The sequence below is a fragment of the Hylaeus volcanicus genome, chromosome 1 (assembly GCF_026283585.1).
Source record: "Hylaeus volcanicus isolate JK05 chromosome 1, UHH_iyHylVolc1.0_haploid, whole genome shotgun sequence".
NCBI classification, from domain to species: Eukaryota; Metazoa; Arthropoda; class Insecta; order Hymenoptera; family Colletidae; genus Hylaeus; species Hylaeus volcanicus.
In genome coordinates this window covers 33,075,016-33,086,238 of record NC_071976.1, presented here as the reverse complement: position 1 = coordinate 33,086,238, position 11,223 = coordinate 33,075,016, and the positions used below count along the sequence as shown (strand labels likewise).

At 36.8% G+C, this 11,223-nt stretch overlaps 1 protein-coding gene across 1 annotated transcript in view; it reads left to right on the top strand.

The window, feature by feature from the left end:
- Positions 1 to 10,877, top strand: part of LOC128877082 (succinate dehydrogenase [ubiquinone] flavoprotein subunit, mitochondrial-like) — a 21,054-nt gene extending 10,177 nt beyond the window's left edge. Inside the window, exons 2-12 of the mRNA XM_054124068.1 lie at positions 3,715 to 3,796; positions 4,275 to 4,502; positions 5,153 to 5,439; positions 5,916 to 6,054; positions 6,132 to 6,300; positions 6,815 to 7,010; positions 7,600 to 7,797; positions 8,626 to 8,820; positions 9,630 to 9,773; positions 9,869 to 9,979; positions 10,753 to 10,877. Coding sequence (XP_053980043.1) covers positions 3,724 to 3,796; positions 4,275 to 4,502; positions 5,153 to 5,439; positions 5,916 to 6,054; positions 6,132 to 6,300; positions 6,815 to 7,010; positions 7,600 to 7,797; positions 8,626 to 8,820; positions 9,630 to 9,773; positions 9,869 to 9,979; positions 10,753 to 10,839 — 1,827 coding nt within the window. The 5' untranslated portion in view covers positions 3,715 to 3,723 and the 3' untranslated portion in view covers positions 10,840 to 10,877. The remainder of the gene's footprint in view (positions 1 to 3,714; positions 3,797 to 4,274; positions 4,503 to 5,152; positions 5,440 to 5,915; positions 6,055 to 6,131; positions 6,301 to 6,814; positions 7,011 to 7,599; positions 7,798 to 8,625; positions 8,821 to 9,629; positions 9,774 to 9,868; positions 9,980 to 10,752) is intronic.
- The last annotated feature ends 346 nt before the right edge of the window (positions 10,878 to 11,223 follow it).

Below are 11,223 nucleotides of genomic sequence, written 5' to 3'. Positions count from 1 at the left end.
CGCTTTGAAATAACTCTTAAAAATTTACAATTTCATTAAACTACAATGAATGCAAGGATTTCACTTTAAAACTTCCTTTCCATGAATCAAACTCAACAAGAAGCGTATGTTATTTTTAATGGCGCTACGCTTTGAAATAACTCTTGAAAATTAAAGTTTGACCGTAGTTCGTTGATTTTGTCTTTTCGAATCTTTCTAAAATCGTCAGTGAACAAGTGAACTGCGAAAATTGTATCGTTGCTCGACTGGCGTAATATGTAACGTTTAAGCTGTCGTTCCCTCTAGAAACTACCGTACACTCGTAAAAACCTTTTTTAACAACCTGTATACAGCGCACATTTGCCTGAAAATAATGGACGGACATATTTTAAGTAAATTCCATTTGATTTACAATAAGCGTAGTTACCGTTATCGATGCGAAATATCACGTTTGCGTTTCTGCAATTTTATACATACATATATCTACTGCTGGGAGTTGGAGAGACCTGACCCATGTATAAACTACATCTTTTTATACCTTTCTTATTGTACTAAAGAATTAAAAAGAATAAATAGATGTCAGACTCAATGATCACAATTTTGGTCAGGAGGATTAATTTAGTATCGATGAGAATTTCTAAGCGTATAATCGCTGTCACGACAAACTCGATTATTTGAGTAAAATACCGATTATTCTCTGTATTCTTTACGCCTTCTTCTGAAAGAGTCTGAACTGGAAAGAGTTCAATTCTCTGACCAATTTTCTCTTCGCCTCCCAACAATACACGAGAGAATCGCGCTTCACAAGCGGAAATAATGGTCAGCAATGTTCTCTGTCATTTTGTTCATTGTCGATTTCTTCGTTTGCGTATTTTTACGTGTTCCAGTGAACGATCAACGCGTTGGTAGTCGTCTTCTTTTGTACGAAATCCCTAGTGTAACCGTTTTACAAGTTATTTATATAAGTGAGCACAAGGAAGAAAGAAGGGAGAAGAAATCGGACACGCGATATATTCCAATCACTGTTCACGTGTGTAGAACCAAATAATTATACCGTAAGTTTAGAGATACTTGTTAGAAATAGGCAATACCGTGGTACAATTTACCGTGCCATGTTAACAAATGGTCCTTAATTAAACGCTTTACTGAAAAATAAAAGTAGAAGTAGCGAATGACTCGCCCGACACTCATCTTTTTAAACGAATCTAACAGATAATACATGTATTAAACGAGAGTGAAATTGCTACGAATCTGCCGTATAGTTTTATATATAGGTATATTAACTTAATATTATTAAGCCTTTAAAGCAACTCTTGCTCTACATTCCCTTACATTTATATTTGTTTACATACCTCCTTCATAATTCTGCAATTGGATATGTTAGTGATCCATTAGAGCCCAGTTCTTGTTTAAATTGTAGACCGTCTCGAAATAGGCTGGTAGATAAAGTGTTAACAAAATGTTCGTTAAGGCAAATACGATCTAAGGAAGGCAGATTAATTCTCTGGTGTCTAAAGAATACCAAAGAGAGAACCCGTAGAAACCAAGCCATCGAGTAAAGTCCAATTAATTGTATACTATCGTAATATACATATGTAACAATAAATCGTCTATGTTTCGAACTGTATTTTTGCAAGTGCAATAAAATTATGCTTGTACGAAATGCAAGCGAATACTTGGTGGTTACCGATTGCTTAACACATCTTTACATGTAGTATATGTCATTGTACGTACAGTCGTACACAAGAACGCACAAAGTGTAGCGTTGTGCACGACTCGATTGCAACAAAGTGGATCGAAGTAATGTTTATGAAGCAGGTAGGGCTAGAATTACTTTTCGATACCATACCATTGATACTAATCCCTTGGTCTTTTCAATTCATGTTAGAAATGTCTATCTACGATGTTGTAGCTCCTGATCTGCGTATTTCAGTAAATAAAAAAGAAGAAAGTAGAAGAGAAAAGAAGAAATTTTACATTTAATTTTCAATGTACTATATATACGTCACCTGATATATAATACAATTATTGGTTAATGTCGAGAGTATATTTAAAAACAGTCCGCAATTCGAAAAAGAATATTCTACGTTGGTATATTTCAATCTAGACTGACATTTATTCCTGCATACCGTTACTAGATCCAACTGCTACTACATCCAAAACCAAGTCTTTATAAATAAGTATTTTAAGTAGCCAATCATGTTACTCTAATGTATGCACATAAAGATGTGCATAAAGAGAGAAAGTAGTTGCTTATTTCGAGACAATACTGTATCGCGTCGACCCATTACCGATTACGACAATTGCGAAGCACCAACTGTGTCCGTGTCCTCCGCTCCTTACCCTCTGAAAGTAGCGTGTTTGGTTCTTACTTCTTTTAACAAACGAGGGTCAAGGTTCTGGGAATGTAATGGCTTCCGAGGTGAACGCAATTCTCAGTAACAGTTTAGGTGTTTGAAATGTTACGAACCATACATCGTTTGCCACGAAATCTCCTAAAGAACAACGATTATCGGAAGCTGCTGTCGCTCGACAGAAATTTCAATGCCTCGTTGACGCGACGGTTAGTCTCACAACCTCAACGCTTAGACAGGAAAGGTTCGCGGAGCATACACGTAAACGTCAGTCCTGGCGAGAAAGCGAAATGTGGCCTAGAGAACGGTGACAATGTAAAGTTTCGCTGCAAATGTTAGCTTGTCCTAAAAGTTTCTTTCGTTTTGTTAGTAAGTATTAGGTGTAGAAATGAATTCTGTGCCTATTATAATCGCACGTTTATAACTCTAGTTCAAGTACAAATATTTACTCGTCATTTCGTCTTACGTTGTAATGCCAAACTTTTAAATCCTCAAACTCGTGTTCGTTACGATGGATCCACTAAATCTCAACCCGATGGACATTACAATCTACGTATACACCAACTTTGATAGTTACCAAATTTTGAATGTTATAAATGTACTTGGAATTAATAGTTGTACAATAGAAATTAATTACGCATATCTTTTGTGACTGTAGTTTAAATTTACATATTTACTTCATAATAATAATGTTTCATTAAACACGCGAACTGCTTAGACATTTTCTTTTTACAACTATACATATGTACATATGTGCTCTTTTGAAATGCGTGATTGAGGGAATGCGAAAAATTGTATGGATTTTCTTTATAAATATAATAAATGATTTTTGTTTTGTGATATTACTGACATCACTGACAATGAGTTGCACACGATCCATTTCGATCTATTACCTTCTTTCACCTCTTTCAAGGCGGCATAATAGCGACCATCTTTCCAAAATTGATTTGCTAGCAAGATATCCATCCGTGAACATTTTTATATCATGATTTATTCAACTACAGTCTTCGTCTTCGAGTTTAAAATAACCAGCACTGAACATTCTAAACGAACTACGAACTGTTTTAACACTTGTGGAACAACTCCTATAAACGGTGCAAATTTTGTTTACAGTATCGTTGCCAGTGTTGCCTTTTCTTTTTTTTTTAACAATGCAACATTAAATACCTTCTTTGCTTTGATATACTTGAATGATAAAAGGATAACATAAACTTCTAAGTACTAACATTGTTTATTTATACATATAAACGCTGGTAGACGAAACAACAGAGTGTAAGTCGCGAAAGAAACTTTTGAGACAATACAATAACGATAATAATAAATCTTTAGGTTGTTAACGTCCTTTCTAAACTGTGCCAAAAATGTGAAACATTTCTTGCAGAACTATCCCATGATAGATCATTGTTACGATGTCGTGATTGTAGGCGCTGGAGGTGCGGGATTAAGAGCAGCGTTTGGTTTAGGTAAATTTCATTAATTAAAATGTCAAATATTATATTAAAATTATGTTATATTAAAATATTAAGGCATTCAAGCATTAATGTGTTCAGGTCGAATTTGTGCTATTTCATCGAAAGAGATATACGTGTAATAATACCAAATGAAAACCGAGTCTAATCATTTTGAATAAAAAATAATTCGAAATAATAATTTCATCGTTCGAATTCACCGGAAACTAGAAATAAGATGCCCTACTACAATACTTTACTCTTTTACGTCATCGAATTTTACGTCATGAAAATATCTTACAATTAGTCTAATCTTACTAGTAATTACTCTACTAATAATTAGTCTAATTTTAGTCTAATTCGAATCTTACAATTAGTGATTATGAAACGGTCCGCAATTTTATTTTTACTCTTTTACACCATCGAATTAAAATGTTCCCTGCTATTTTGCTACTATTCAATCTCGTTTTCACTTGTTTACGCGATCGAATAGGAAGCAAGGGGTACAGAGTGGCAGTGGTCACAAAATTATTTCCGACGAGATCTCACACGGTGGCTGCCCAGGGAGGTATAAATGCCGCCATCGATACCGAAAAGGAGGATAACTGGCTGTACCACATGTACGATACGGTTAAAGGATCTGACTGGCTAGGTGATCAGGATGCGATACACTTTATGACCAGGGAAGCGCCACGCGCAGTCTTCGAGCTGGAGAATTATGGTAATTCTTAATTTCGATTGATTGACTAGAGTTTCCAGAGCTTTACTTTAATTTCGTCTTGTAAATAAATTCTATAGATTTGAGTAACTCGACGGTTTGTCTTTGGTAATTAAATATTTATGGACCTTTGCAGGATTTTCTGTAGATTGAAGGATAACTACCGTTATATCAACAATGATTTCGGTACTTTGTTTTGTATTATTTAAAAGAGTGATAATCATAGTGGTATAAGTAATTTTGTTTCGTCATTTTGAGAAACATTCTCCATTAATGAAGTTACACAATTAATTAAATTTTATATAAATGTCTTTTAACATTGAGGATATAAACAAATCGTCAATTGAATAGCTTGGATTAATTCTGCTTAAAGTAATCGTCAATGAAATACCTTCGATTAAATTTGCTCGTATCAATCGTCAATCAAACGACTTTCGATTAATTCTGCTTAATTCAATTTTGATTAAATAATTTTTAATTGCATTGTTTGTAATTAGTCGTCAATTAAAGACGAAAATTAATTTTAAAAGTAATTAATTACTCGCAACCCTGCTATCATAATACAGTACTCTAATGAACTCTAACGTCTCGATAATTGAGACACTACGGTCTTGCGCAAGTTAGCCAGGATTAAAAGATTCTCGAATTCGCAGGTTGCCCTTTTAGTCGCACGGACGATGGAAGGATCTATCAGCGAGCGTTTGGCGGTCAATCGTTGAAATTTGGCAAGGGTGGCCAAGCTCACAGAACTTGCGCCGTCGCGGATAGAACCGGTCACTCGCTGTTGCACACTTTATATGGGCAAAGTCTACGGTACGAGGTGCACTATTACGTGGAGTACTTTGCCCTTGATCTTCTTATGCACGGACGGTGCTGCAAGGGCGTCCTGGCGTGGGAACTGGAAACTGGACTTCTCCATCGTTTCAGGGCTCACCATACGGTAAGCGGTGTTTATAATAAATAGACATCCTAATTTCTTAGATGTTAATGTTGTAACGTGCCAACAAAAATTGAACCTGAATAGGAATTTATTTTATTCTCAAAATATCATAACATGAACTCTACTTTCAATCTGTTTTATATTCTTGCATATTGTTTGCATTTCGTAGGTTCTTGCGCATTCATATTTCCTATAAATGCATACAGATCCGCAGTCTAATAATCACACAAACACTCGTGTGCTCATCGCGTGACTCACAGAGTGGAATAAAAAAAAAAAAAAAAATATACATGTCGAATTGAGTAACCTCCTTCTTTTCGAAGTCGGTTAAAAAAGAATACATTTCACCCCATTAAATATTATATCCGAGTCCACGCGGTGGACCAAAGACGTATTATGACAAAATTAATTCTATAAGATTACGTGTAACATTTAGCTACGATGTTAACTGAAACATTTTTGATGTTTTTTCTTAGGTGTTGGCAACAGGTGGAGCAGGAAGGTGTTTTTTGTCCTGCACCGCTGCACACGCATGCACCGGCGACGGCATGGCGATGGCATCTAGAGCAGGATTACCCCTCCAAGACATGGAGTTCATCCAGTTCCATCCAACCGGTAATTACATCGTAAAGGGAGCAAAGTAACCGCGTGCAAAATGCTTTCGTCGCTTAATCCGTCGACTTTTCCGTTAGGCATATACGGGAGTGGTATTCTGATAACGGAGGGCAGCCGAGGGGAAGGTGGAAAGCTATTGAATTCCGAAGGGGAATACTTCATGGAACGATACGCGCCAAACGCGAAGGATCTAGCGTCTCGCGATATCGTGTCGAGAGCTATAACCATGGAAATATTCGAGGGAAGGTGATGCAGTTTCCATGGAATATTAATCATCTTGGACGCGTTAAATTCATAGCTGCATTCGACGATGTTCTTAAAGAAGCGCAATATTGTCGAAACAATAAAATCGATTTTCTTTGCATCATTCGAAATCATTGATACACGATTGATATTAATCATCTTGGACGCGTTAAATTCATAGCTGCATTCGACGATGTTCTTAAAGAAGCGCGATATTGTCGAAACAATAAAATCGATTTTCTTTGCATCATTCGAAATCATTGATACATATTTCAAGAATGTTGTGTGTCAAAATTTGAAAAAGAAATCTCTATAAATGTTAGAGTTATAGCCTCGAATGCGGAGTAACGATCGAAAGCTACTGAAATTTTTCAATTAAAATTGCCTCTGAACGACTTTTTCAACGATTTAAGTTAAATTCTCTTCAGAAAATGAAACGGAGAAGTAGAACTTTTATTCAACTTTTGTTCCTTGTATCGACGCGACTGTGAAATTCATTCTGTTCGTTATAATCTAGAGGCGTTGGCGTTAAGAAAGATCACGTCCACCTTCAACTGGATCATCTGCCAGTGGAGACTATACGGACGAAACTACCAGGGATATCACATTTGTCCTGGGTGTTTGCCGGCGTTAATGTGGAGAAAGAACCGATTCCTGTTATCCCGACGGTACATTACAATATGGGAGGTATACCTACAAATTGGCGCGCACAGGTGAGCCGTGAGATCGTAGTCCCCGCTTGCGTAACGCATTTCGCAAAACAATATTAAGACACTCGAATAAGATTTATTCCGAGATCGATAAAATTACATCAAGTATCGTTAAATTGTTGACGAATTGAGATCTCTCGTATTTCTATTTTAACAAAGAAAGGATGTGCTTTGTTCTGTGATAACGTGTGCCATAAAGGGCATTGAACGGTCAATTGTAAATTGTAATGCCCACGGGGCTGGCAATGAACATCTAACTCTCTAAATGTTTGACTCATCGTCGGTAATAACGCCGCAGTGGCATTCGACTGCCCGCATGTCGTCAGTTGTTTCTCTTTTTCTTTTTTTCATTAATAATTTACTTCGCTGCTTCCGGGCAAATGATTTTCCTTTTACGAATCTTTGAAACCTTCGACGTTTTGTTTAAATGTCATCTAGAGTAAAAGTAGAATTATTTATTTAAAACTGAACATTTGTTTGATCTAACAAAAAAGAGAGAGAGAGAGAGAGAGAGAGAGAGAGAGAGAGAGAGGACAAGTTACCTAAATGACTACGTGTCAACGTGCGAATCACCGATCGTTCTCCTGACAAGGTTATCACACGAGAGAAAGAGGAAGATCATGTGATCGAAGGACTCTGGGCGGCGGGTGAAACTGCGTGTGCATCCGTTCATGGCGCCAATCGACTAGGCGCGAACAGTCTTCTGGAGCTGGTCGTCTTTGGCAAAGCGATCGCCGATAATATCGATTGCATGACCAGACCCGGTGAGCGTCACGAGGATCTGTCAACTGTAAGGATACGTTTTGATATCGTCCTAATTACGTGACACGACGACTGTCCCGCTCCACGATAATATTAGGTTGTCCCAAAAGTTTCTTTCGTTTTATTAATAATTAATTCATACGCGATACTTTATGTTTTATGTTACATTACAAAATTGTGTGCGATTCATTTCGCTCCATTACTGTCACGGCATCAATGTCTAAGAAATTACATTGTCTATTTCTATAAACACTGCCACAGAAATAAATTGAATGCATCTCACGAAAGAAACTTTCAGGACAACCTAATGATATAACGTTGGATCAAAGAAACTACGTAGGCACTTTGAAACACGGAAGTCGCACCTGTAAATTTCAACTATTTATATCTCGACAACGAAGCCGCAGTTCGCGAATTGGTTAAAGATTCTTCGATTCGTACTGGTGATGGGTGTCAACAGCTTACCCTCCAAAAAGTGCCCGCATATTAACACTTTATCTACCGGCCTATTTAGAAACAGTCTTTAATTCAAAAAAGAATTCTCTACGGTAGTATATGCCAATCTAGACTGACAACAATTCCTTCATACTATTACTAAGTACATTAAGGGGGCGTTTCACTGTGAACGCACAAAAAAAAAAGCATATTTTCAAGAATGTTTTTCTCAGGAACTATCGGATAAAATTGAATCGCAATGGAAAGTGTTAAGAACGAGTGTTTCTTCTTTCCACCATTTCGATTTACTCGTTGCGAATGCAATAATGATTTCGGTCGAGTCAATTGTCTCGAGAGCAGAACATTTTTAATTGTCATAATTGAAGAGTGTTTTCTTATCGCACGTCGTGTTCGCGAACAGGCTGTTAGCGAACAATCAATTTGTCGTTTCGACGCGACCCGTTACGCAAAAGGCTGCATTCCTGTTGCCGAGTTGCGGGAGGAGATGCAGCAAACAATGCACCGATATTGCTCTGTCTTCAGAACCTGTCACATATTGCAGCGAGGATGCCGCGAGATGACGCGGCTTTACACCTGCGATCTACCGGACTTATGTGTAGGTGAATTGATCGAAATTCTTCAATACGATCAAATACGATCTTTTTAATCTATTACATGACCTGATAAATTTCGAATACTTCTTTTGTTTCGTCTGTTTCGTCACTTTTGACCCTTTGCACTCGAGGCCCTTTTTTCTGGTATCTATCTGAAACTCGAGATGCTTTCTTAGCATTCTATTGTCACGAATGCTTAGCTTAGATTTACTTCGAAAATGAGATCTCTGATTTGAGATTTGAAAATCAGGTTACCTTTGCCTCACCGACAATTATTTTATTGACACTTCGAACTCCAAAGAAATTAGAGCTAAAGGAAACCTAATGGTGACCGAGAGACACCTCTCGAGTGCAAAGGGTTAATATAGCTTATCCTATCCTTTATCCCTTTGTCATTGTCCTGGCAAGGATACAGTAGCGACCCTACATAGGGGCGAAATAGACGCTGCCTAAGGGCTCGTGCAACTGTGTTGTAATTTTTTTTCATTTAAACAAATTTACACTAGAATTATTCAAAGTATTATTGTAGAATGATATGTTTCTTTAAAAATTAGTCACAGATTTATTTTTTGTAACATATAATATGAATGAGCATGGCCAATATTAGTGGCAACTGCACTAATGATAGTTTAACATTTCCGTTCGGTAACAACTTTTTAACGTTCAGTGAAAAATTGTTTAAACCAGAAAATGTGTTTGAAGAGTCTGGTAAAATTGATGTATTAGTTAAATTAATAGTATATATAGATTTTATTAATCTGGAGGTCGTTTGCACTTTCGTTTTGTCTCACTTTATCTCTTCTAAATTCAGGTTCAAGACCAGTCATTAATTTGGAATACAGAACTCGTGGAAGCCATAGAATTACAAAACATGATGCTGGTTGGTATGCACATTGTTTACGCGGCGGAGAATAGAAAAGAATCCAGAGGATCGCACGCTCGGGACGATTACAAGGTATTCGCACAATAATCGTTCTTCTACTTTTTTTTTTTTTTTGTCCGATTGTCTTAAGAAAATTCACGAGAAAATTGAAAAAATTCTATTCGCAGGAAAGAATCGACGAGTACGATTACACGAAACCCCTCAATGATCAGAAAAAACGCGCATACATCGACCACTGGCGCAAACATACGCTGACGTGGGCTCGCGAGGATGGATCAGTGAGTTATCATCAGACCGCGGATGTTTAAGCATTTACGATAAGTGAAAATATGGAAAGATGAACGAGGATGTTCATAAATGCAAAAATATATAAAATATCAACAAGAGAATTCTAGAGTGTATACTATAACATTATATTTAGAAGATGAGATACGCTAACATTTAAATCTAAATTCCTTACGTGAATCTGAAAATATGATTTTGCATAAACATCCGTAGTCTAATTATCATATTTCTGAATTTCTTCGTTTTCTTTTTAATCGACAATTATACACGAAGCATAAAATTGTTATCCGAAAATTGAAATAACGTCCGATGTTAATTCAATTAAAATTTTTACATCAGCATCCGAAAATAACCAAAACAGATTCACCGATGTTTCCTTGTTAGTATGTATCTATTAAAAAATAAATGTTTCGTCTCTAAAAACAAGTCAGGTCTGAAGGGTTTGAAGAAAATGTTTCAACTTACTGCACCTTCTAATAATTACTAGACTGTGGAATTCTGTGCATTCATAGATATAGAAATTTGAATGTGCAACAAACTACAAAACGCACATAGTATGCAATAATCTAAAGAATATTGAAAGTAATGTTTGCATTATAATATTTGCAGAGGTAGAATAAATTTGTATTATGGTTGAATTTTTGTAGGTACGGATGTAAAGATTTCATCTTGCATAAAGATTCGCAGTTTAGAATGATCTTTTCTAAATAATTTCTTTACGCCAAACTGTAATTCGAACCGTGTTTTACAATTAACATTTTTGCAGATCAGCATATCTTATCGACCCGTCATCGACTCGACATTGGACGAGGCAGAGGCCAAACACGTTCCGCCAGCTGTTCGGACGTACTGATACAACTTTCTGCCTGTAGCGTGACGTTTTTGCTACGAAACAATGTGAATGTTTTACGTGTCCGCCGACGCAATTAAAATCGGCGAAAGGCCACGTTATCGCGGAATTGTAAGCGACGCCGACGGTCCGATTTTGTCCTTTATCATGCGTGTCCCTTATCCATTCCGTTTGCAACGTTTAACGAGCAACACATTATACAACTAATTAATTCCGACCGGAGACGTAGACCCCTATGCCATTTTATTTGCATAATTCGAGCGACTTTTGCCTTTTATTGCTCGCCGAATACTATCTTACTAGTGTAAATTGATTAAAAATTTGTATACGTGACCAAGATTGTATAAAATATATTTTTTCTTTCTCCAACGTTCCGAGCAACGCAAA